Raw genomic sequence first — 27,352 nt, 5'->3', positions numbered from 1 at the left:
GGCTGTAGCTACATCTGCCAGATGCCCCCCGTGAAGTCTCGAACAAGGAAAGAAACACCCAGACCCTGAGGGAGGGTCCTTTGGGGAGACTCGCCCCAACTGCAGGGAAAGAGGAATCTTTTATTGAAAGCATAGAGTTCTCAGCTTGGGGTCTGGCGTGGAGTCTGAGAGGCCTCTGTCTTCTAGGAGAACTCTATGCCCCTGCCGGGGGCTGACCATGGATGGGATTGTTCGTCAATGCGGGCAGTGGCTGGACCCTTTCTCACGGCAGTGGCATGTGAGAAGATGGTTGGAGGGATGGAGAGGGACCTGTTGAGGAGCTGAAGAGACTTGGAGCTGGGGACCGTGTCAGGCCAAGGCTTTCCAGGACTGGTTCCAGCTTCTCCCCAGGCTGTAGCAGCATCTCTGCCTCTGTCATTCAGGTGCTCAGCACCAGAAGGTCCTTAGAGGGCAGAACACAGAGCTGGTTAGTGAATGGGGTGGCTTCTGGCTACAGCTCAGCAGACAGCCGCCTGCCTTAGGGTCAGGCCAGTCGCATTTCTCGGCAGCAGTAACTCTGAACAGTGGAGACAGCTGGGGTCAAAGGGGCCTGAGAATCACCCTGGCTGTGTCCATTAGCTTGCTGTGAGCAGGGGATCTTGGGCAAGACACTTCCCACCCTACCCCTCATTTCCTTCTTTTCCAAATAAAGAGAAGCAGGCCTGAGCCCCTCTCCAAACTCTTCCAAACTCCAGTTTTCATAATTAAAAAGATCTACAACAATAATAAAAGCAACAGACTTAATTCATAGCACAAATGAATACCCATGTGTCCATACTGGTATAAGTAATTGAGTTAATAAATAAATGAGGGAGAAGGGGTAACTTTTCTTTACAGCAGAACCCCAACTAGTAAGTGTGAAAGGAATTGTAGAGATAAAAAAAATCACCATTCAGGCAAACAGCACAGTAATACTGTTGAAGGCAAAAATCATTAATGAACGACAAAAGTAGTGGAAAAAGTGTGGTGAGAAACAGAATATTTGCATAGTGTTGAAGTTTAGGCCCCATGCAATATTGATTAGTTATAAAGGGAGAACGTAGCAACTTGGTGGAGAAACCTGGCAGGATCCACCTTAACCACAAGAGCAAAGCTGAACACTTCCGGGAAGGAGATGCTGACGTCACGGGCCCTGACTTGGTACCCTGACAAGGGCACAGCATTGTTTGGCAGCATTCTTGCCAAAAATGCATAACCTCATCTAATTATGAGAAACTATCAGTCAAATCCAAATTGAGAGACATCCCACAAATCCAGCCCAGCTCATCAGAAATGTCAAGGTCACAAAACACAAGGAAAATTGAGGAACCGTCCCAGATTGAAGGGCACTAAGGAGGTGTGACCACCAACTGTGAAGTGGAAGCCCGGATCCTGAACCAGACGAAGGACATTCGTGGGAAAGCTGGCAGGTGAGGCCTGTGGATCTGTACTAATGTTAACTTCCTGACTGTGATCGTTGTACTTGGACTACAGCAGATGCTGACACTGGAGGAAGATAGGTGAAGAGTGTTCTGGAACTCTCTCTGTACTATTTTTGCAACTTTTCTATAAGTCTAAAATTATTTTAAAATAAAAAGTTAAAATAAATGGCTAGACCCATTTAGTAGTAGTAATAAGAAGAAGGACTTCCCTGGTGGCTCAGACAGTAAAGCGTCTATCTACAATGCGGGAGACCCAGGTTCGAACCCTGGGTTGGGAAGATCCTCTGGAGAAGGAAATGGCAATCCACTCCAGTACTATTGCCTGGAAAATCCCATGGACAGAGGAGCCTGGTAGGCTACAGTCTATGGGGTCGCAAAGAGTCGGACACAACTGAGGGATTTCACTTTTACTTTCCTTTCCTAATAAGAAGAAGGAAGAATAGCTACCATTTACAGAGGGCCTATAAGACTCTTGAGAGTCCCTTGGACTGCAAGGAGATCAAACCAGTCCATCCTAAAGGAAATCAATCCTGAATATTCATCGGAAGGACTGATGTTCAAGCTGAAGCTCCAATATTTTGGACACCTGATACAAAGAGCTGACTCTTGAGAAAAGACCCTGATGATGGGAAAGATTGAGGGCAGGAGGAGAAGGGAATGACAGAGGATGAGATGGTTGGATGGCATTACCAGCTCAATGGACATGAGTTTAAGCAAGCTCTGGGAGATGGTGAAGGACAGGGAAGCCTGGTGTGCTGCAGTCCATGGGGTCAAAAAGAGTCGGACACAATTGAGCCACTGAACAACAGAGAGCCTACAAGAGCCTCTGAGTCTTTCTCTTTTTTTCTGAATCTTTCTTTAAACCAGTGATTTTTCACCTTTCAGACCCAACACCCATTTTTCATTTGATTATAGGACTTCATTACTTCCTTTACTCTGAAATGAATCTCATAGATTACATAATTTACTGATACATATATTTTAAAAGCCAGTATAATTCTTTTACTGGAATATACAGAAGAAATAAAAGATAAGTAATTTATAACAAAATAATATGTATCGAGTCAGCCAAAACATTAGTTTGGGTTATTCCATAAGATGTTACGGAAAAACCCAAGTGAACTTTTTGGCCAACCCAATTATTTTGATATAAAATGCTCAAGCATGATTATTTAGGAAAGAAAATTCATCCCTACACATTTTAAAATTCCCTTCAGGTTGGGGAGGTGGGCTGCAATACAATCTCGGGTGAAAACCCCTGGTCTGAGCTATCTCTGTTACTTCAGTGCAAATCCTGCCTCTCACTAGCTGAGTGACCTTGGGCAAGTGGCCTACCCTCTCTGATACGCAGGTCCTTCACCTACGATGTGAGGCCAACATTGACCGGAGCCCTGGAAAGGCCCAAATGCATATAAGACAGTGCAGGGCGCACCACATGTGCTCAGTAAATGGTAGAAATGATGACTGTGGTGACGATGGGGACAATAAATTTCTGCCAATGCTGTTCACATTTCCTAACCCATTTTCAACAAGTGAATGATGACTGTTAACGCTGAAATGCTGTATCTCATTTAATCTCTCACTGTCAACTCCGTGAAGTGGGTGGTGGTGTTCCCCATTTTCAGATGAGGAAACTGAGGCTCAGAGTAGTGCTGAGGTCCTGCAGGCGCTCAAGAGAAGGGACCACGACTGGTGCCCCCAAGGATGGCCCAGAGCCGGCGTCTGACCCACATTGCCCATTCAAGGTCACTGCCACCTCTCTTGACTCTTCCCCAAAGGTGGGGGGGGTGGGGTGGGCTGTCCCCTGGGCTGAGGAGGCCCAAGCCTGGCATGAGTGTGAGGAGCTGGGCTCTCGGCACACAGCTGGTGGCTATGCAAATAGGTGCTACCTTTTGAAAAGGACTTCGTCAATCTGGGATCATGTTCAGGGATCATGTTCTAAAGAACTGAATCCTGGAGTCAGAACCAGTTTGTGCACCAGGATGTACACTGCACCTTCTTTATTACAGTGATGCTGATAATGACAGACACATATAGAATGCTGACTCTGCACCAGGGGCTGTACAAGGCCCCTTATGTGCAGAACCTCTTTTATCCTAAATGCAGCCCGGTAGATACACACTATGATTAGCCCCTTTGTATAGAGGAGATAACTGAGGCCCAGGGCCACCCAGCTGGAAACTGACAAAGTCAGGATTTAAACCCAGGCCAGTGGATGCCAGGACCCTTATTCTTCAACTCCAGTGCTCTACTGACCGACCCCCTGGTCAAGCCATGTTTAAAAATAAAATTCCAGAGAGATTGGAATGAAAAATAACAAAATGTTCTAAGAGATAATTTCTGGGTTGCAAATATATCTAGGAAGATAAACATGTGTTTGTTTCATCTTTTTTGTATTTTTTAAATTTCAGATATTGAACTTATGTGTATTTTGGAAGTGGTAACAAGATCCCCTCCATAGCACCTGCCATGATTCCAATTAACAATTATTCAGGAATATTTTCCCAAAGGCCCATCTACCCACTGGTTGAAGCTTTGCAAGGGCCAGGGGTTTTGTTCACTACTGTTTCCTCAGCCCCTTGGGCATTGTCTGGCACATATTAGGTGCTCAATAAAAAAATTTCTGATGAACTATGTCACACTTTCACTTTGGGCAAGCCCTTTACTGCTCTGAGCCTCAGTATTCCCATCTGTGAGATGGGGGCAGTGATGAGAGCTTCATTTAAGGCTCCTAGCAGCTTTGTTTCTTATTCCCTCAGCCCCATCCTTTGAAGGTAGAGGCTGCTATTGTCCTGCCCTTCCCTTCCCTTCTCTTCTTCCTCCCAATTCCTGGGTTTGCAGAGGAAGGCAGAACAGAGCTCTAATCTCCCCTTACCTCCAAGATGTCAATGTCTGCATTGCTGAAGTCGATGTTGAGGATTTTGGGAAGAGGGACACCGGAGCCCAGCACAGCTGTGGGGGAAAAAAATGATCAGGTACAATCAGCGTGGCCAAGAGGCAGCAACCTTCCCGAAGCCTCCAGTATTACGTCTTTCATGCCTCCAGGACTTTGTCCTTGCCCGTCCTTGTGCTGGGAGCACGCAGCCTCAGCGTTGCCTGCCTGCTGAGTTCTGAGCATTCCCCGAAATTCTGTTTTGATGCCACCTCTGTGAGGTCTCCTACCCACCAGCCTGAGCAACCCTGTGCTCCTGCCACTCTTTCCGAACAACTGCATTTCGGAAACCACAGCATACTAATGCCCTGTCTTCACATCTGTCACCACCACCAGATTGTGAGTTTCTTCCGGCAAGGACTGTGTCCCCAGCATCACCCAGACCTGGGTGGAGCACAGAGGAGGAGACAGAGGTTTGCTGAATGAAGGCACGGAAGGAAATACATGGGACCCAACAAGTGACCTCCGTGGAGGTCTAGATCATCAGAGCCTAAGCAGACCTGCTGATTAACATTCTAGAAAGAAAGAAGGAAGGGAGCCAGGAAAGGGGGTGAAGCAGGTGGGAAACACAGGACTTAGTCCTCTGACTCCAGCAGGATTTTTCAGAGGACTAAGGACATTGTGAATCTACCCCCGAGGAACCTATGCAGTATTTCCCAAACTTGCTTGGTCACGGAACCCTTTTCTCAGAGTATCTTGTGGGACTGATTTTCTACAGAACCCTTTTTGGGAATCATAGATCTAACCCAACCTCTCACTTTTGAGAATGGTAAATCGCAGTATAGTGGGATTGAGGGAATTGCTGTCAAGTTCACAGCACCTCCTAGTGGTGAAGCCCAGGAGAGCCTCTCCATCTATTGGCTCCCAGGTCAGCCCAGCCCCATCCATCTCCTGACATCATCCTCTCCTACCAGGGAATGAGCATGGGCCTGGTGACCAGCGCTTTTCTGTGGTTCTGATTCAGTCTCCTCTGGTGACAGTCCCCTGAAAAAATGTCTGATTGACATCAAGAGTTCTCCAAATGAACTGAGCTGGTACAGTTGATGCCACCCCTCTTCATTCCATCTTCCAGGATGCAGAAGTGGGGAGAGAGAGGTTGGGGTCCAGCAGCAATGAGACAAGCTGGGACCTGGGGCCCTTTGCTGCAATTCTTGCACCTGGACACACCTCTCCTCAAGCAAGAAAATACAAAGAAACTGTATGGGACTAAAAATAAGAGTTGGGGCAAATTCTGGACAAAAGATACAAATAAACCGAAAACCTAACTGCCTCTTTTGAAGAGCCTGGACCGAAGAAGAGGAGGTTGGAAACACAAGCATGGTACTGCACATGCCCTGTACACACGATACCACCTAAGGGGTGGACAAACCACTTAGGTCACCCCTCCAGCTTGACCACTGGACCACCCTTACCCTCACCACATATAAGAAACAAGCTTGCTCCACTCAGGGAGACAGTAAGCAAGGGAACCTGTTGTTTGTTCTTGCTCCCCCCTTGCTGCAGCAGGGACCCCAGTAAAGCCTTGCTTGCATTTCTTGTCTGGCCCCTGATCAATTTCTATTGATTAAGGGGGCCAAGAACCCTGGTTGATAACAGCTTGAGGGCTGTGGTTCTTGATGGAGCAGCTGACGCAACCTCCAGAGGCCCCAGGGCTCAACAAGGAACCACAGAGATGAGGCACCAGGCTGTTTGATCTATTTATAAATTTGGGCAAGAAAATCCTCTCACTGACTATGTAAACTGTCTAGGGGGTTAGGAGGCTGGGAATATTGGTAACAGCAACTTTAGTTCTGTCTGTACTGATCGAACTTTTTACATTAATAAAATACACATGTGGTCGCTGTGCAAGTAAAAATAAATACACAATTAAAGATAAGTCAGAAAAAATAAGTCAGGAACACAGCCATGTGAATTAAGTTAAAAATGGTTAGGAAGGCAAATTTATGTTATATATATATATATATATATATATATGTATATATATATATATCTTACCACAACTGAAAAGAAACCAAATGAAAATAAATATAAAAATTTTAAAAACCAAAAAAAGAGGAGTTTAGAAGGAAGTATACCCAGATATTGGGATTAATCGCCTCTGGGAGGTGAGATTTTGTTTTCTAACCTCTCTGGACTTTCTAAAATGTACACACACATAATTTTCACATATAATCAGAAGTTCACATAAATAATCAGAGAAATCAGTCAAATAAGGCGGGGCAGGGAAAGAATACAACAAAAGCAGCAAATAAGTTGATGGAATCTTGGGGCAATATTTGCATTTAGAGGCTGAGATAAATAAGCTTAGAGTGAAGGTCTCGGGAATGCTATTGAGGTGGAACAGCTGTGCATCAAATATGCCCAACAAACCAGTAACCCCCTGATCCGCAGACCACGCACCCTGGGGCACCCTCTCTCACCATTCATTGCAGGCATGAATGCCAGGTCAAAAATCTTCCCGACCAGCACCTCCAAGAGGCCAACCTGCAGAGGAAGAATGAAAAGGCAGAGATTCGCTCAGGTCTGAAGGGATCTTTGAGCCCCCACCCCGAACCCCAGCCCTGTGGCTGGAGAGGAAGCCGAAGAGCATCTCTAGAAGAATCCGGGAGCTGCAGCCAGAGCCCCTGTGATTCCAGCACCACCAACCCCAAGGCACATCTGTCCACCTGCTCCTTGTACAGATGCGCAGGCTGAGGTCCAATTCCCAGCAAGTGCTGGCCCAAGGCTCATGGTGAGGCAGAGACTGAGGGAGATCAGGTCCTCCCAAAGGGCAAAGAGCACGGGGCCTTTGGTGGCTTGGAAGGCCCTTGCACTTTGTGACCAGCACTTCAGGTCCCCACCCCAGCTCAGCTTCCATGGACTTCCAGGCAGCTTCCCTCACCTCTCTGACCCCCAGTTTCCTCAGCTGTAAAATGGGCCAGCAAGTCCGGCTTGCAAGGAAGCAGTGAGGATTAGGAGCAGATCATGTAAAACGCTTGGCCTTGAGCCTTTTCATATAGCGTGTGTGCATGCTATAGTTGTGCCCAGCTCTTTGCAAGCCCATGGACTGCAGCTCGCCAGGCTCCTCCATCCATTCTCCAGGCATGAATACTGGAGTGAGTTGCCATGCCCTGCTCCAGGGAATCTTCCTGACCCAGGGATTGAACCCATGGTTCCTGCTCTGCAGGCACATACTTCACCTCTGAGTCACCAGGGAAGCCCTTTTTCACATAGAACTGCTCTTCACTTCTCTAAACCTTGCTTTCTACATCTGAAAATGTGAGTGGGCAATCTTTACCTCAGGGAGTACTTGTCCAAACCAAACATAAGCTCTTCCGTGTAGAATACCTGCCACGGCATGGTGCCACGTGATACCATGGTGACAGAGCATGGGACTCAAGTCCCAGCACTGCCTCTTACCTGGTGGCTCTGTTGAGTCTGCCTGTAGTTCAGGAGACCCGGGTTCAATCCCTGGGTCAGGAAGATCCCCTGGAGAAGGGAATGGCTACCCACTCCAGTATTCTTGCCTGGAGAATCCCCATGGACAGATGAGCCTGGAGGGCTACAGTCCATGGGGTCATAAAGAGTTGGACATGACTGAATGACTAACACACTGCCTCTTACCAGCTCTGTGACCTTGGGAGGGTCGCTTAACTTCTCTGTGTTTGACTCTCTTATTTGGAAAGTGGGCCAATAATTGCACCCACATCATAAGTTTGATTTGAGAATCAATGGAGAAAGGCTTGATTTCAAAATAAATAAGTAAATAAAAGGTTAAGGTAGTGCCTGATGTCAATTTCTATTGCTCCAGAAATATTTATTAAATATCCAATTAAGTATTGGTGTCTTTTTCCATTTGGCATCCAGAGATTTCCATTCTAGTCTGAGCTCTGCCCCAACCAGCTGTAAAGCACGTCACTGCCCCTATCTGGGTACCAATCTCTCCATCTATAAAATGAAGCTGATGATACCAATCCTATGAGTTGTTTGGACAAGAAAAGCTCCATGACTGTCTCTGCATAAGTGGAAATCTCACCCAAACTTGCCCCAGAAAGCAAGCATCAATTTCATTGTCAATTTATAAAATCAGTCGGTTCAGTTCAGTCACTCAGTCGTGTCCAACTCTTTGCGACGCCAAATGGGCATTTTCAAAGTCTTAGGTGGAGTGGGGGACACAAGAATGAAAAAACTGATGAAACAGGACCAAATTCTCAGCCATTAAAAAGAATACATTTGAATCAGTTCTAATGAGGTGGATGAAACTGGAGCCTATTATACAGAGTGAAGTAAGCCAGAAAGAAAAACACCAATACAGTATACTAACACATATATATGGAATTTAGAAAGATGGTAACAATAACTCTGTATACGAGACAGCAAAAGAGACACTGATGTATAGAACAGTCTTTTGGACTCTGTGGAAGAGGGAGAGGGTGGGATGATTTGGGAGAATGGCATTGAAACATGTATAATATCATGTATGAAACAAGTCGCCAGTCCAGGTTCGATGCATGATACTGGATGCTTGGAGCTGGTGCACTGGGACGACCCAGAGGGATGGTATGGGGAGGGAGGAGGGTTCAGGATGGGGAACACGTGTATACCTGTGGCGGATTCATGTTGATATATGGCAAAACCAATACAATATTGTAAAGTTGAAAAATAAAATAAAATAAATTTAATTTAAAAAAAAAACAAGAAAAAAAAAACAAATTCTAGAATATAAGTGTCTCAGATTCATGGATCTTTAGAAAGGCAGAATTCTAGAATGTGGAGGTTTCAAAAGAAGTTCAAACCTGTTTGCCTTACAGACAAGGAAATAGGCTGAGTGGGTAGGTATAGCTAAGGTCACACAAGAGTTAGTGGCAAAGCTGAATCCCCCAATCCATGAAGGAAGAGGTCCCAAAGGTCATGGCTGCCCCAACTGCCACCCACCCTGGGGTGGAGGATTTGGGCCAAGTGATCCCCATGGGGGCAGTTAGAATGGGACACCACAGGCATGGTAGAAGGAGCTGTGAATCAGGACCATGCCCCTCACTTGCTTTGTGGGCCTCAAGTTTTCCCATCTGTAAAACAAGGCCTGACAGCCTATCAATGCTTTGGAATTCACCGACATCCCAGTCCCCAGCCAGCCTCACAGGGTGCCATTCCCAGACTTGACTCTGGGGCCTGAGCTTGGTACTTACATCAAAATTGCCCACGTTTGAGGTTCTGAGGTTGAGGCTGGTCCTGCAGATGAAGAAAACAGCTCGTTAGAAGGAGCTATTGGGACTTCCCTGGTGACTCAGAGACTCTGAGCTCCTGATGCAGGGGGCCCGGTTTCAGTCCCTGGTCAGGGAACTAGATCCCACATGCCTCAGCTAGGAGTCTGTATGCTGCAACCAAGAGTTCTCGGTGGACGGCAACAAAGACCCAGTGCAGCCAAATAAAGAAAGAAAGAAGTAGCAATTGCCGAGAATCATAAGAGGCTCACATTTTAGTGTAAGGAGACCGTCCACCAACATCCTCAGGGAGCCCCTCTGGATCTGGGGGAGTTAATATGAGTAGGGCTGGTCTCCATTACAGAGTATTAACTATGTGCCAGACACGATGACATGTGCATAAGGCTCGTATCACAGCTATGTGTCCTTGGCAAAGTACTTAAGTTCCCCATGCTTCAGTTTCCTCCTCTGCAGAGTGGGTGTCTATAAGCACTAAATAGGGTAATTCAAGTAAATCCCATAGAATCACCCCTGGTACCCGGTGGGTGCTATGCCCGCATGAGCATCATCACTACCTGGCAAGATCCTTTAGGAATTCCACGAAGGAGGAACCAAAGGCTCCCACGAAACCGGCCAAGGCCACAGAGCTGGGAGAGGGAGCCCCGGACTCATGCCCTGAGCAGCACTCATGGTTGCTGTGCTGTTCTGAGCAGGGAGGCCCGAGCCTGGGTTCAAGGTCTTTCTCTGCATTGTGAGGGCTTCAGTCTCACTGCACCTGAATCTCACATGCAAAGCAGCAGTCCCACCTGAGAGAGGCTGGACCAGATCTGCTCATGGGCAAAGAGACATTGGAGCCACTAGCCTCTAGGTGGGAGAGAAACCAATGTGGAACAATAGAGGCTTCTCAGGAGAGAAGACTCTGCTTCAGAACGTAGGACTCCTTCTCAACTTCTCCTCCTATCCCTCCTTCCTCCACGACTGCTCCATCCAGGACACCCAAGCTCTTTCCTGCCCCTGGAAGTTTGCCGGCTCTGCTCTCGCTGACTGGAACCCCCAGCTCTCCCCACGGCTGCCCCCTGCTCCCCTTCCAGGCCTCAGTCTCAGACCTCGTTAGATACTCCTGAATGGCTCCAATTAGCATCACAGTAGGAGTAGCTCTCACTGTTGAGGTTGATAAATATTTGTTGTAAAAGACAAAAACCTTACAATGAACTAGGCACACGCTGCAAGTGTTACATACACTCTCATCTGTCTTGAAGTGGGACCCTTGAAGACAATAATAACAATGATAATAACCCTTGCAGCCATAGGCTGATGTCAAGAATTAAATGAATGAAGACACCTTGAAGGCTTAGCTCAATGCCTGGCACATAGAAAGCATCCAATAAATAACAGCTATTATCATGAGTCCTATAAGGTGGAGACAACGATGCCCATTTTAAGATGAGAAAACTGAGTTTCAGAGAGGCAAGGTCACTTGGCTTACATCACACAGCCAGTCGGGGGTCATGGAAGGATCTGAACCCATACTGCTGGCTCCACAGCTGGTGCTTGTAACCATTCGACACAGCTCCAAATCAGACAGACGTGGGTTGGCTCACAGCCGCCCCCCGCAAACGCTCTGTTCTCATATTGTGCCTTCCTTGAGTAAATAAATCCACCTCTCTGAGTCTTAGTTTTCTCCTCTTTAAAATGGGAAGATAATAGCCCTGCTTCTGCAAGGCTGAATGGCATTAGACACAGAAGCAGCCAGCACAGAGCCCGGCTAACCACCAGCAGCTGGTGCAGTGGCAGCTGCAGTATCGTTACTGCCCATGCTGTTGTTGGCAGCAGGTCCTTCCGCGAGGCTCTCGGCTCCACCCTCCTTGCCCTGCTCACGCCAGTGGTTTTGGCAGTTACGGCCCATTTTCCCCTGTGCCGTCCCTTGGATTTACCCAGCAGCCAAGTCCAGAGACCTCTAAGCCCTCCCTGTGAGTTGGCACCAGACATAAGAATGCCAAAGAAGTCTTTATGAGAAGCGAGAACCCTCAGCAGCAAACCCTCTTACTTGTCCAGCTTGGCGTCAATCATAAGCTTATCATTCTCCACGGAAAACATGGCCAAGAGTTCTGTGTCCTGGAGGAAAGGGAAGGTGAATGGAATGTCACTGCCATCATACAGCGGTCATTGCTCGCTGGGGGCTCCCTGTGAGACCCCCAATAACACCCAATGTAATGGATTTTCCCCACCTCTGGAGGGAAGGAGTTGGGAATCATAAATTGCCTGCATTAACTGTTGTTCACAAGTAAGTCACAGCAAAGGCTGGAGGAACATTCTTCAAAAAGACAACAGTCATAGGAAGCCAATGATTGGCACAGGAGTCGGGGATGTTTACTGAGTTTCTCTGAGCTGTCTCAGAGGAGGCGGGCATGGCCTGCAGCCTAAGAGACCTGCTTCAGAACAGTTGTTGTAAATGCAATTGGATATCATCACTGTCAGTCATAACTGCCCCCCCCCTGCCCCCGCCAATAGAGAGCATAAAAGGTCCAGACTCATCCCCTTCTCTAAGCAGAAGCCTTGTTGTCAGAAGATCCCTCTTTGCTTCTTGGCCCTCCCCTCCCCCCAAAATAAAATAAAACAATTTTGTCTTGTGAGGAAAGGGAAGCTCCCAGCAATTTCAGGTGATGCTATTAGTAAAAACAATAATTAGGATGATGGAGAAGAAGCAGGAGCACTGGATTATATGGCAGAGACCTATCCAGGTATGGGAAATCCTCCTGGGGAAATGGCACTTGAGCTGAGGCCTGAAGGGTACGTACGAATTGGCCAGATGGAAAAGAGGGTGTGAGAATGATCCAGGCAGTGAGAAGGGCGTGTGCATTAGAGCTAGGGCAGGAAAGGGGTTGGCAGAGGGACAGAGAGAAAACCAGAGTGTGAGGAGGGAGGGGACTCCTGGAGGCTGGAGTTGGGGTGGGGCCAGACCAGGCAGGGCAACATAGGCTGGAGAGGAATCAGGGCTGATCCAGCGGGCAGTGGGGTCATGGCAGGGTTCTGAGCTGGATCAAATGTGTGGGCTATTGATGAAAAAAAATTCCCACAAGGTAGGGACAAATCAACAGGGGACTGGATGAGGGGCAGCCATCTCCACTCCTGGGAGAGAATCAGCCCTTTCAATTTCTCATCTGACAATGCCCAGTGTGGATTCCATGTGTGCTCCAGCTGAGAACACCCACCTCCCAGACTAGAGGTGGCTCACCACGTCTCCAGCCCTGGGAGGAGAGACTGGGAAGATACAGCAGACAGGACAGAACCCTAAGTGCCTGAGCCTGAAACTTTCACCAAGGAGGGGGAAATAGCACTCAACACAACTGAGCACATTCCTTCCACAAATATCTACCAAACACCTGCTGTGTACCAGATTCTGCGCCTGGCCCTGGGGATCCGACAGTGAATAAAATGGTCTGTGTCTCTGCCCAGTAATAAACTAACCAATGAATTCATTTAATAATATCACATTAAGGCTATGAGCAACATAAAGCAAGGGAGACAGAGAGAGAGATGGGAGTGGTGGGAGCATTTGAGACAGGTGGTCTGGGAAGACCTCTCGGAGGAGGTGACGTTAGATCAGATGGAAGCCAGGCTGTGAACCACACAGATGTCTGGGAGAAGAGCATTCAAGACAGAGGCAACAGCATGTGCAAAGGCTCCAGGTGGGACTGTGCCTGGCATGTTGGAGGAACACCGAGGAGCTAAAAGGTGACCAGAGGATGCTCAGGAAGGACTTTATGAACGATAGAGGATGGGCAGTGTTTAAATTTCGATCAAAGGAGTAACATCATTTTAAGAGGATTCTCCTCTATGAAATAATTTTGGAAGCTGTTGTATTTGTATCTTTTCCCTCGTGGGTACCAGGGGCAAGAAAGCCAGAACCATCCGTCGTGTTCCCCTTTCTTCAGCCTCTAGTAGAAAACATAACACATAGTAAGTGAAGTCGCTCAGTCGTGTCCGACTCTTTGCGACCCCATGGACTGTAGCCTACCAGGCTCCTCTGTCCATGGGATTTTCCAGGCAATAGTACTGGAGTGGATTGACATTTCCTTCTCCATAGGTGCTCAATAAATATTGCTGAATGACTGACTGAGGACTGCTTTGCCATAGGGTGTGGTACACAACCTGTGGGAATAATACCAGCCAGCACTTGTGGCTTCCTTCTGGTGTTTCTGGTACTTCTCTGAGCATCTCATTAACGCCCTGCTGCTACTGCCATGGGGGAAAAAAATCAAGCCAAAGGTCACACAGCTATAAGTGCCCTTAAAGCTTGGATTTGAATCAGGTCATCTGGCCCCCAAATCCAACTCATAGTCACTGTGGTGGGAACCATGGGAAGGTGTCTGCAGACTCCCGGAGACCGCCCACCCCCACTTACCACATCGATGAGGCAGATGGTGGTCTCGACATCATTGGGCTGGGAGACCATGACCTCAGAGGTGGCAAACACCTTCACCAGCGCCTGGTCCTTCTGCAGCGTCACCAAAGGTGGGTTTGGCACCTGGATCCTGATGGTGAGGGGGCGGGACTCGGGGTACTGCTGGAACACCTGTGGACAGACACCAGGTGGGGTGAGCAGGGCCATCCACGGTGGAGGGGGGACTCAGGGGGTCATCAGCCAACCTCTAAGCACACAGCAGAGGGTCCCACACTGGATCCCTTCAGAATCTGCAATATTGCTTGAGTCCTACAAACCACATGCAAAGCCTCCATCCACTGTGGGGTTTGGCCAGGGGCTGTCTTCTCCAAGCCTCTCACAAAGAGATATCGTGAGAATTCAATGTAATGCCAGCAAAGCTTCAAACCCAATACCTGACACAGATACTGTGGAAATGCTCTAAACCTGGTCCTTAGGGAGGTAGGGTCCTGGGGGGCTGGGGAGGTGGGATTGGGAGAGGGACACTGAGCTTGGTGCTGGACATTCATGATTTCATTGACTCATCACAACTCCATACGTTGCTTTTCTTCTCCGTTTTACAGATGAGAAAACTGAGGCTCAGAGGGGGAACATCAAGTAAATTGTCCAAAGCCAACAGGAGAGCTGAGATTCTAGGCCAGGTCTGTGTGACTCGGGAGCCCAGGGCCTCTCTCGCTTCCTACTGACTCCGGATGCCCCACCTAGAATGAGAAAGTCTACAATTCCAGGTGCCTCGCAGTGAAATTCCCAGAGCAAGGCACAGCCTGCCCCACCCACCTGGATTTGCTGGGGCCTCTGGAGACACACGGTGGGAGGGATCAGAGCCTGTTCGCTGCTCACTGATTCCTTCAAATTGGCTAAAGGGACCAGTCATCAAAAGACCAGCCCTCATATTTACTAAATAACTGCTTTACCAAAAAAGTTTAAGGAACATTTTTCTTAAATATGTTAAGTGAACATAAATATATGGAAAAAGTCCCAAAGTTACTTTAAAAATAAACCAATCTAAACATCAGCTTTTCTATATCCAGTGCAGCAGGATATGTCCTGATCCTAAGAAGGCGTTCATTTTCCTGACCACATTCAAGGTGAAACTCTACTGGAAAACTCTTGATCTAACAGCTAATCTAATAAATATAACCAATTGACCACTCAGTGGATTCATCTTTGGGCAAATTGCCTCTCAACAAATTGATAATTAGGCGCATTGGCTTTTCACAAAAGGGTTTTCAGGATATTTCCACAGAGGGGCCTGGTGTCCCAACCACCTCCACCCCAACATGCAGAATCTCCAAGAATTCACAACTCTCCATTCACAGGAACCCTGAGAGGTTACCCTGAATTCTCTCCGCAGCAGCAGAAAGCTCAGGATACCTATCCTGGCTCTGGTCAAGCGTCTCCTGGTAACTCCAGGAGACATTCCTCCGTGTCTAGCCTCATTCCCTCCCTGCTACAGGCCCAGCGCCATAGGATGGCCTGAGTCTTTGCTTCACTGAGCTCAGCTGGGCTGCCGCCACATGGTGTGGCCTCTCTGAGCTGGTTTCCCCAGCTGTAAACTGGGTTTCTCGTCCCTTCTGGTCCCATGGATGGGGGGAGGATTAAAACCACATGAAACTGTGGATTCTTAACAACTTTCACGAACCATAAAGTGCAGTGCACGTAAGAAGTGGTCCAATAAATGAAGGTCCAGTTGATTGAGGGGCCCGCCTGCCTCCTGGCAATGCCACGGTTTGTGCCATTAATGGTGCCCTGCCATTCAGCTTTCAACCACACGAGGGCGATAGTGACCATTTGTTGAGCGCAGTTTCCTTTCCTTTGAATTCCACCCAGAACAGGATGGGACAGGTAGACAGGAGATGAAAAATGTCTAAAATGGCTGTCAATTACAGAAATCCCTGGCAACTGTATAACACCATGTAAGAAGCTCTTTGCTGCCAGGTGCAGGGTAGCAGGCCTGGAACCAGAGCTAGGAAGAGAACTGGGATCAGAAAAGCCTTTGTTCCAACTGGGTATGGCAGCTGATCCAAGACTGCATTTGCATCTGCTCTTTTTAAAAAATAATAATAATAAGTTAACAAGAACGATCATAGTTAACATTTATCAAATGCCTACTCCAGGCCTAGATTCAAATCCCAGAGCTGCGGTCACCTTGTCGGGTCGGCATTTTTGCCCGTTTTTCCAGGTGAAAAAACCGAGGCTCAGAGAGAAGTCATTTGCCTAAGGAAGTATGGCTGGGATGTGCTGAGCTGGAATAAAATTCATGTCTGTCTGCTCCAAAGATGTGGCTCTTTCCCTCTAGGCCTCCATGCTCTCCAACCCCCACCCCCAAGCTCGGTATCAGTATCTTTATGTGCATCATCTCCTTTACCCTCCTGGATGAACCTGTGTAATAGCTATTAGCATCCTCCTTTGACTGAAGAGGAAACTAAGGCTCAGAGATATTAAGACTCTTGCCCAAAGACACACAGCAAGGAAGTGACCAGGCTGGGATTAGATCTGGGCAGGCCTGTCCACGGCTAGAGCTCAGATGCTTTCCACTTCAGCCTCTGCGCCCACACACCCCCGGGGGTCTGGTCTCCAAGCCTTTCTCACTGTACTTTCAAGGCGCAGGGAGAAGGTTGGAACACCCACCCTAGTGCTGAGTGTCTTCCCTTCCTGCCCAGCTCCTGGGACAGTGAAAGGGAACGTGGGGCTGAAGGCGAGGGGAGGCACCACCCATACGTACCTTGGGAATCAGGGCTCCCAGTGTGGACGTGGTGAGTGGAGGAAGCTCTTCAAACTGCAGGGAAAGAAGAAGGGTTGTGTGGGTCCCCGAGGCTATGGAGACAGACAGGAGTTGCCACCACAGTGATTAAACCTCTGCCCCTCTCAGACAACCAGTGGGGGCATGTCCTCTCCCTTCAAGGCCTCTGGGGAGGCCCCACAGGTCCAATAAGGGCTACCATGCAGAGTGAGGTAGCCATTTGGGGGTTAAGTGGATGGGGCAGCCGCTGAAGCTTCCACAGACAGGACTTCTCAGGGCAGGAGGCAAGATCTGAACCTTTCTCCTCTAAAAATGTGAGTCTTTATGAAAACAAGATGGACATCAGCGGGTCCAGGTGTGAAACCCAGTGTCCATCAAGTGCATGATGCCGCCATATCCCCGAACTACCTGTGCTATTATTTAGCTAATATCTTCCTTAAATGACTAACTTTTAAAAAGTATCAAATACTAAGAAATGGAAAGCCAGTACCACTTGACAGAAGGTGATGGCATCTGTAAAACTAAATGCAATAAAAACAAAACAATGACCTCACTGTGCGTGGATACCATTGTCTGTAGAGGGGGGAGTTCTGTTCTCCCTGAGTTAAAAGAGGACACCCAAAAGTTTAAGAGAGGGTCACATCATACTGGCACCAAACGGAGACTTTCCTCTTGGTAGAGTCAAGGTTGACATAAGGCACATGACGGGGTTATTTTGAGAAACTCTTGTTCTTAAGAGATACACACTGAATTTTATGGAACAAAATGTGATAACTCCAAACACTCAAGCTGTTCAACAGCAGATACAGGATACGTAGATAGACAGATAGATAGATTGACAGACAGATAAAGATAGGTGGATGGATGGATATGAAGCAAATGTGGCAAAATATTAACTGGTGAATCTAGGTGAAGGATATTATGACATTAATTGTATTATTTTGCAGCTTTGATGAAGGCTTGAAATGTTTTAAAAGAAAAGATTTGGAGAGAAAATGACTCTGGAACATACCTAAAGGTGATATTTAATTCTTATGTCTCTTAGTTATGCACTATCAATGTTTACCAAGCAAAAGGATTCAAAACACTTGTACTGAGATACAGACATATGGATTTATATTATGCTTTTTTTTAAGGTTTGGAATAAAATTATGTAGAGTTGGATAGGGAGCAACGTTTCAATGTTGTTTAGTGTCATGAGTTAAGGGGTGAACTGTCCATAGTCTTTGCTTTCAAGCCATTTCCCAGGACACTGGGCACTAGAGAGAATCAACAGTGGGCTGTGCACTGCCCAGCCGCCCCTTCCTGGGGGCCATGACTCACTCACCATGCCATCGGTGATGTCAATATCTAGGGCCCCTTGCTTCTGCAGGAGAGTCAGAACCGAGCCCAGAAAGTTGGCAGAAATGGCCAGTTGGGAGTTGGTGTTGTCACCCATGGGGGGCAATTCTGGCATTTTCTGCCTGGGAGACAAAGCTGGCCGCCCCAGTGGGTAGTCGATGAGGTCTCCTCCAGCTTCTCCAACCAAAGTCTGGGGAAGTAGAGAAGAAAGAGGTCACAGGGGGAGGGGTGCAGAGAGAAGAGTGGAGGAGAGGGGCTGAAGGCTGAAATGAATCCCTGCATTTGCCTACAGGCAGCCTTCCTTGGTTAAACCCACTGGGTCTGAGTGACTTTCATGTATGGTCCCAAAAATTCAATTTGTGATGGAATAGCATCTCTTGATGAGATGGTTAGTGAGCATCACCAACTGGACGGACATGAATTTGAGCAAACTTCAGGAGATAGTGGAAGACAGAGGAACCTCATGTGCTGTGCGGTCCATGGGGTCACAGAGTCGGACACGACTTAGTGACTGAACAACAAGCATCTCTTGCAGTTCCTGCTCTATGACCAGTTATAATTAAGCCATGGTTCAGTGCCATATATTTGAAACAGAAGAATGAGAGCCCTCCACTAGCAATGCAGCAAGTTGATGCACCTGTACCATATACACCAGAGTATCTACTCTTTAAAGGCCAGACTACTCTCCATAGCATAAAAGCTGTTGTGCGGTCTGCCTCATCTGGAGTCACTCTGCCTCTCTCACCCCCTTCCTCGATGCAGCCACCAGGGTCTTGTCTATCTGTACCTCCACCTCAGCCCCCCTACCATCTGTAGGTGCTTCCTGCCTGCCGTTTCCTCCCACACTCTCTTCTTTTGTTCTGTCCCACTCCTTTGGCTGGTCTCAGCTCAAGTATCACCTCCTCCAGGGAGTCCTCTGTGACCTCCCTGGGTAAATCATATCCCCTGCTTTAGGCTCTGATAGACCAGGAATCCCTTTTGCAGAGCTCAAGGTCTCTAATCGTTTGAGTGATTCTTAGATGGCCCATCCACTCCAGTAGATGGTCACCTCCCTCAAGTCAGGGATCTTGTTATGTTTACCACCAGTCCCAGTCCAGAGTCTGGCACACAGCAGCTAACTGATAAACATCTCCTGAATCCTCTGTGCCTGTGGATATACTCCGTGTGCACATATATGTGTGCACAGGTGTGCTGTGTCTTTGAGGGCATGGGTGTGCATGCTCTGTGTCTGATGCAGGAAGTGGAAGGCACTTGTGTGTGTGCAGCCCAGGGTAAGTGTGTGTGTGTGTGTGTGCATGCGCGTGCACAGTTACGGGCCTGATTGAGTGGTGTGCTTGAGCTAGTTCGCATCAGCTCATAAGAGCCAATTCCAGGCATGTCTTTCCAACCCTGTGTTTAGTGAGTCATGTTAGTAGCCTGAAATTGGTCAGGGTAGGGGTACTTACACCATGGAAATCAGCAAACATTACAAATTAGGACTTTTTTAAACAACCATGAAGAATCAGGTGTTAATGTTTACCAGCACACAAATAGCCAGATTCCCTCCTCCAACAAACCCAAGCGCATAGCAGCAGCACCCACAGCTAGAAGCCAGACTGCCTGCTTCAAAGCCCGGGTTCACATTTATTAGCTGTGTGACCTTTGGCAGGTGGCTTAACCTCTCTGTGTCTTCCTTTCCTCAGTAAGAGTGCCTGCTTCGGGGTTAATCTACATAAAGTTCCAGGAATGTGCCTGGCACACAGCAAGCACTAGGTGAGTGTTGGCTGTGACTGAATTTCCCAACACAGCTTCTTGAAGGTCCTCATCCAAGCAGGAAAAGGTCTTGCTCAAATGCTGCCTCCCAGGCATTCAGCAGCAGCCCTGATGGTGGGGGGTGGGGTGGGGGGGCTCCGGGGGGTGAGGGATCAGGGGAGGTGGGGTCCTCACTCACACCTCGGCCTGTATGGAGAAGGCCACCTCCCCCACCCGAGCCCAGGCACTTACGTTGAGGTCCAGCTCCAGGAATTCCCCAGTCACGAGCGGGAGGCTGGAGAAGGTGTACTGGACACTTCCCAGTATCCCCAGAGGAATCAGAGCTGCAGGCAAAGGTGGGGTCACAGGAAGCTCCCCCCACCCACCCAGACACCTTCTTTGTGACCTGAGGGGAGTGGGCAGCAAGGTTCTGGCTCCAGACACCATGGAAAGAGCAAGCATTCTGGGTTCAAACCCCAGCTCTGCCTCTTCCTTGCTGTGTGATCTTGGTCAAGACACTGCACCTCTCTGAATCTCCATTTCCTCCCCTGTAAAATAAGCTTAATAGAACTCCTCAGACAATATTGGTGGTTGGGGGTGGGCAATGAGATTCTACATACTGATAAGCTTTGTAAACTGTGAAGTGCTATACTGGGAAGAAATTATGGGGCTCCACAACGTGGCGCTTAATTGAGTTTGGCATTTCTCTGACTGCTTGTGATAAACGGCCCTAACTTCTGGGCTCTTCCAACCCTGTACGGTGGTAGAGACTGTGCACCGCCCAACAGGTGCTACCATTATGCTGTGATCTATCTGGATGGAGGACCCTGGAATCATGGAGTGCACAACCTGGACAACCGCATGGGGCAGACTTGCCTTCAGGAATGTTTACTCTGAAATCCTGGCTCAAGGGTGAGTGTCACATACTGAATCTGAAGACCTGGACGGTCTCCACGGCATCTGTCACTCCCTAACCTAGTGATAGTCACTCCAGTCTCTCTAGGGGTTAAGACCAACTCCCTGATTTTAGAGATGAGGGAACTGGGAAGAGCCTCTCCAAGTCCACACGCTGCCTGGGGGCTGGAAACCCAGCGTCCCAACACCATCCAGAGCCGCAGCGCCTGGGGGTCCAAGCAGGAAGCTCCTCCCTCTGGGGCTTGCCGGGGGGGTGGGGTGTCCAGGGACAAGAGGAAGGGCCAGGCAGCCCCTCTCCCCTGGCGTCAGACACACAGCACAGCATGCACCACACAGGGCCCTCCTCCCAGACGTTGCTGTGTCCCCGGTCCCTTCAGAGGGCTGGGCCCAGATCAGGTGCTAGAAGATGCTGATTGAATGAAGCAACAAAGGAAGGACTTACAGTCCACGAGACCCAGCTGGTCGTTCACAAGGCCCAGCACCACGTCCACGATGGGGCAGAGCTGCAGGGGAGAAAGGGCATGGAATCCTGGTGACCGCGCAGGGCGTGGGGGATGGTACACAAGTGAGAACAATGATAATAGCGACTGTACTGACTGCTTTTCTGTGCGTGGCCCTGTCCTCCCTGCAGCCCTGTGGGGAAGGCTTTCTCATGATCCCCATTTTACAGATGAGAAAACTGAGGCTCAGAGAGGTGATGTGACTGCCACCCAGCTTGGAAGTGCTGGAGCTGGGTTTCCAACCAAGGACTGTATATATCTCAAGCCTCACCTCTTTATCCCCTCACCAATCTGTCCCTCCGCATTCCTTAGGGCCCTTTTCAGACCCCCAGGGACGAGTCCCAGCCCCCTGGGTCCCTCTCTCCTTCTGGGTCACCTGTGTGCCTCCAGGAATGGAGGCTGCACGGGGCCCTCACTCTGGGGAAAGTTTGTGCTTCCTGCTCCTGGTCCCGGGATGGGTTCTTACCAAGTCAGGGAGGACATTGGCCAGGACTCGGTTTACTAAGTTGTCCACAAGGTTGGGGAGTAGCCTGAAGAGAGAGCAAATCAATGACAGTTCAACCAAACGGTGGAATATTACACAACCATGTAAAGGTAAGCAAAAGGAAACTCTTTGTGTTTGGCACAGAAAATTCTCCCAAGAGACCAATGATGAGAGAAAAGTACAAAGCAGTGTTTCCAGTATGTGCTCACTTGTGTTAAAATGACAGAGGGGGATGAAATTTACATTCATGCTTGCTTCATTTGTTTAAAAAAATTGGATGGAGAATCAAGAAACAAATAACCAAGGAGAGCTCTCTGGGAAGGGGGAAGATGGGAGATGGAGAGGCAGGGGGCCATGCCTTTTTATCATTTTATATTTTGAACAATGTACCACCAGATATTTTTCCTTGTGAAAATGTGAATTAAAAATCTGTGAAGTTTCTGGGTATCCTTCCCCCTCCTCATCTCACCAGAACACCAGGGGCTGATTTTTTTCTGCCTCCACCCACCCTGGAGCAGAAAGGCTCAGAGAAGCCCACATGAATAGGAAATTTGGGGCTCAAATGCAAATTTGCCTGTCCCTTCATCAGTGAATTTCTCTGATCCCACAGTCTAGATAACATGAGGGCTGGATAAGAAAGAAACTGATGAGACAGGAGAGGAAGGATTAGGGGGCTTCAGAGAGACCAAGAACAAGGATCTCTCAAGATGAGGGCCAGGGAATGAAAAGAAAGGAACTCAGTTCTGAGTAGCCCTGATGTGCCCTCATCAGAGACCATCATCAGGGGGCAGCGTACCAGCCAATATCCAGACACTTGAAAACCCCTCTGGACACAAGGTGTGCACTCTGCCAGTTTGTGAGTAGAGTGTAATAGAAAAAACTCAACATCTGATTAAGATCACAGGAACAGCATCAACCGGGAAATTTCACTGTGAGTTGGAGCACCATTGAACACAATACCCATGTTATTCAAGTAACATAAACTCTTAAAATGTGCCAGATTTTCACTAGGTGTTTTACACTCACCATCTTAATTCCAAAGGGGAAAAAATGACCCCCATTTCACAGATAAAAAAAGTGGAGCTCAGAGAGAGCAACAGAGCTATCCAAGGTCACACAGCAAGCAATAGTGAAGCTGAAGAGGTTTGAACCCCAGGCTGCTTCCAGAGCCTCTGCTCTAAACTATGATTGGCCAAAGACAGATCACTCTACCATCTGTCAAGGCACTCCACAGCCCACTGGTACTCACCCTCGCAGCAGCCTGACTTTGATACCTCCCAGGAGGGTATCACATCGCTCAACGACCAGCCTTGGGTAACCCGTGCGGTCCATGGTCAGCCGGACTTTGGCCGTGATGTTCACCTCCACTGCGATGTCCAGGAACCCAATAAGACTAGAGGAGAGGAGACCATGGTACCAGGGAGACAGTGAGTCAACGTCCAACCACCGCATTGCGCCTTGGCCTTTGCCCTGGCGGTTCCTGCCATCTACTATGCTGCTGGTTCACGTCTGGGGTCCCAAACCAGAAGGCTTCCCTGGACCCTCAAGTCATCTGTGAACAAATCTATCCCCACTTATGAGAGCTTCAAAGGCTGGGAACAGAGGCCAATAAATGAACCTATGTCCAAATTTTGGTTTCCAAGGCGACCACCCCATCATACTGCTTTGTAGGTATGACTTCCTCCCATGGGGATAAATCAGTGCAAAGGTCCACCACCTGAGGTCCTCTAATGAGCACCAACTACTTGGCAGACACTATTCAGGGAGACCATCTGTCACAGTGGCTGCAGCCACCTGGGAAAGGATAAGTCTTATTGTGCCCATTGCAGGCGAAGACATTATGGCTCAGTGATATTAGGAGAACTGGCCTGACTTCACACGGGTTAAAAGAGAGTCAGGATTTGAACCCAAGGGGCCCCCAGACTCCAACCTCCTAGGATCTTAACCTCTGCATAGGCTGCCTTCACTGCCTTCTGCTCAGGAGATGACCTGAGCCCAAAGGTATAAGCCACGTGCGTGCTGATGACACCTCAGGTCTTTTAGTCCCCACATTATGGACAAAAAGGAGAAATAACCTGCCCCAGATCTCCCAGCCAGGATGTAGGGTGTCAGGGACCCCTCTGGAACCAAGGGCACACACCTCTTCCCGTTGATGGCCACGCGGGTGTACAAGCTCAGGTAGACGCCCACGCCAGGCAGGAGCCGCACAGACACCCGAGGGAGAGTCAACTCCACAATGCGTAACCTGCGGGGGACCAAGAGCAGTGAGAGGGCTGCCATCTCCAGTGCCCGGCACCCCACTCCCAGGGACCGTCCTCCCTGTACCCGCCTCCTCTGCGCCCCATTCATTCTTCTCAGCTCTAGAAAGACCTATGATTCGTGGATAGAGTTTGGAAAACACAGAAAAATTAAAGGCAAAAAATATGCCATGACCCAATCTCCCACTGCCTGGAGGTCTATTGTTTATATTTCCATGTATTTGCTTGGATCTTTTTTTTTTTTTTTTTTTCATGTAAAAATGCTACTCCTTCTGCCTGTCCCTGCCCGGCTTTGCCTGGTTTCTTCCCACACATTCTTTAGATTTCAGCTCTAGGTTTTCTTCCTCCGGGAAGCCTCCCCTGATCTCTCCACTATACACCTCCTCACTTCTTCATGAACTTCTTAGCACTGTAAGTGTATAATTGTTTCCAGGCTTCTTCATTGATGCCATATAACCCACCAGCCTGCAAGCTCCATCAGGACAAGAGATGTGTCTTGTCTTGGCTCACCATGAGGTCGTGCCCCTGGGGACAATAGAGCACCCTGCATGTAGTTGGTACTCTAAATATTGGTCAAATTAAATAGTGAATATGAGGAGGAGGCTGAGCATAGTTGAAATTATAATATGTATGCGCAATCTTGGGTCTTTTCCACCTCGACTATATTACTATGACCATTCTACAGAGGAGGAAAATGAGACTCAGAGAGAGGAAAAGAATGGCCCAAAGTCACAGGCTAATCTAAAAGGCTGAGCTGGGACTCAAACTCAGGACTTTTAACAGCAAGATCCCAAATCATACAAGACTCAAGACGTCCAGTCCTGAGGCCAGGTCCTAAAGTGTATGAGACACCGAAGACCATCCTTATTCCAACTCCAGGCCCCTGGGGGTGATTATTCTTGTTCAGAGTTCATTAGGGAGCTTGACAGGGAGACCCCAGCCTCTCCTTACCCGGTGATGCCCTGCACGGTGCTGATGATGCCGCCCTCGCCAAGTACGCCCAGGACGCCCCCTCCTCCAAGAAGTCCTCCGTCTCCAAGGAGACCACCTCCGCCGAGCAGGCCACCTTGGCCTGCTAGGATGCCGTCAGCTGCCAGCATGCCCCCCGTGCCCAGCACACCGCCTGGGCCCAGTGCCCCAGTGGCTACACCAGGCGGGATATCTCCAGGCCTCAACTCTCGCCGGTGAAGTCTGCCCACGGGCGCTGCGCCTTCAGCAGACCTGTACTGCCCACGGTCCCTGTGGCTGCCGTGTGCATTCTCAGCATTGCGGTAGTTGCTGCTTCGGAGGTCCCTGACGCTTCCATCGGACTCAAGGATCTCACCATATCGGTATTTGCCCCCCAACTGAGCAGTGTTGTCATTGGCCTCGACGTGACCATACTTGTAATTACCGCCCAGCTGGTGGCCATTGGTATACTTTGGGGGCGGTTCTCGGACGTGAAAGTCATTGTAGGGAACACCACCGACACCTCGGGGGAATTCAGCGCGTCTGTAGTCATCGTAATGATGTCGGCCACCACCCAAAAGACCACCACTGCCACCCAAGAGACCACCACCACTGCCACCCAAGAGCCCTCCACCACCGTGGCCTCCACCGCCCAGCAGCCCCCCACCACCGTGGCCTCCACCACCCAGCAGCCCACCATCACCACTGCTACTCCCACCACCAAAAAGCCCCCCATCACCGCCACCCAGGAGCCCCCCACCACTGCTGCTGCCGCCACCCAATAAGCCTCCTCCAACTCCGCCCAACAGGTCACCACCCCCTCCACCCCCGCCACCAAGCAGGCCCCCCAGAAGACCACCTCCCCCACCACCTCCACTTCCACCAAGCAGACCCCCCAGGAGAGGCCCACCACCATCACCACCAGCTTTACCCATGGGCACCTCTCTCAGGGCTGAGCGAAGAGCATCACTTTGCTGCAAGGTGCCCGAGATGGCTGCGGAGAAGCAAAGGTCTCATTCAGAGGCTCGTTCCCCCTCCGGTCCCCAGCACTGCTCATTCCCTAGTCCCCTTTCCCACTGGTAAACTCCTGAGGTCGAATGGTAAGGCTCCTCCTGACCAGCCCTGACATCCCCGTGAACTCATTAGCTGCTGGCTTTGACCTCTCACATATTAACCAGATTTCAACATTGTTCAGCCAAACCTGGGTAGATTTTCTTCATGATCCTTCCTTCCAAGCACTCCACACTTTACAGTGTAAAAAACAACAACAACAACAAAAAAACCCTACTTCTTCGTGCATTATTCAAATTTATTCCTGGAAAACAGTCAAGGCCAGAATTATTGTCCCCATTTGATGGATAAAGAAACTGAGGCCCGTGACACTGAGGAAATGACCCCATTTTTTTCATTCTATGACAGCTTTAGACAGGAATGAGGGCAGGGGACATGTCCTCATTTGCCAGATGACAAAAGAGAGACCCCCAAGAACTGAAGGCAGGATCAACGACAGCTCCCACTTTTGAGTGTTTTCTATGAACCAGGAACTGTGCTAAGTTTTCAAAAGGTCATTCATCTCATCAGATTCTTGTATCAGTCCTCCAGGATGGGGACCATAATGACACCCTCTTCACAGATGAGAAAACTGAGGCTCAGAGAACTCAAGTCATGGACTTAAGGTCATATAGCCAATATCTGAACTCTAGGAAGGCTGACTCCAAGACGCAAGTTCTTAATCGCTGCTTTCTACTGCCTCAAGCATACACTCCCCAGCATGGTGCCTGGCCCCTAGCAAGTGCTGAGGAAGTGGGAGCTCACAGAAAAGATGAAACTAAGGCCCAGAGAGAAGCCACCCATCCTTCTGATGTAGAACCTGCCAGTGAACAAGAGAGTGCTTGGGAATTTCAGAGTTGGCTGGACTTCCCTACCCGCCGCCTGCCACCATTCACTCTCTGCAGGACTGGACTCACCGTTGCTCAGCACGTCTTTGGTAACCCTGAGGACGGTGTTTGTATCTTGGCGGACACCACACACAGCCGCCACTGACAGAGCAGCCACACACCACGCCGTCCACATGCTGGCACTGCTTCTCTGCTAAGGAGACAGCGGGTCATAGGGCCATGGCTGGGTGTTACCACCCTGCCCAGCAGCTGGAGTTACCACCACCCCTTCACAACCCACCAAGAGTCACATCAAGACCCTGAGGCCCAGAAACAGGGGAAATCACCCAAGGGCATAGAATAAGGCAGGCCCAGAGTTCCTGATGCCACCTTCTGAGCTTTTCAAATTGCAGTCAATCTGGACATATCATTAACTGAACTGTTCCATAACATAGATGTTTCATTAATATCTCCCCAGATGAAAATTTACAAATGGAGCTTCAGGAACAGAGAAAAAATACTCTATTGGGGATTCCAAT

At 49.0% G+C, this 27,352-nt stretch overlaps 1 protein-coding gene across 1 annotated transcript; it reads right to left on the bottom strand.

Annotated features, from left to right (window-relative positions):
* Positions 1-111: 111 nt before the first annotated feature.
* BPIFB4 (BPI fold containing family B member 4) lies at positions 112-27,022 on the bottom strand. Its single transcript, XM_019972814.2, has 16 exons — positions 26,904-27,022; positions 25,868-25,930; positions 24,940-25,459; positions 23,871-23,975; positions 22,980-23,123; positions 21,713-21,776; positions 21,189-21,249; positions 20,084-20,175; positions 18,087-18,290; positions 16,742-16,795; positions 13,978-14,148; positions 11,620-11,687; positions 9,558-9,600; positions 6,813-6,876; positions 4,336-4,412; positions 112-442 (listed from the first exon to the last, which is right to left on the bottom strand). Exons 1-16 carry the CDS (start codon positions 27,007-27,009, stop codon positions 419-421), a joined length of 1,860 nt encoding a protein of 619 aa, XP_019828373.2. The 5' UTR covers positions 27,010-27,022; the 3' UTR covers positions 112-418.
* Between the last annotated feature and the right edge of the window lie 330 nt (positions 27,023-27,352).

Source organism: Bos indicus, chromosome 13 (assembly GCF_029378745.1).
Source record: "Bos indicus isolate NIAB-ARS_2022 breed Sahiwal x Tharparkar chromosome 13, NIAB-ARS_B.indTharparkar_mat_pri_1.0, whole genome shotgun sequence".
In the NCBI taxonomy this organism is placed as follows: Eukaryota; Metazoa; Chordata; class Mammalia; order Artiodactyla; family Bovidae; genus Bos; species Bos indicus.
Note: the sequence above shows the minus strand (reverse complement) of the source record. Positions and strands in the feature narration are given on the sequence as shown.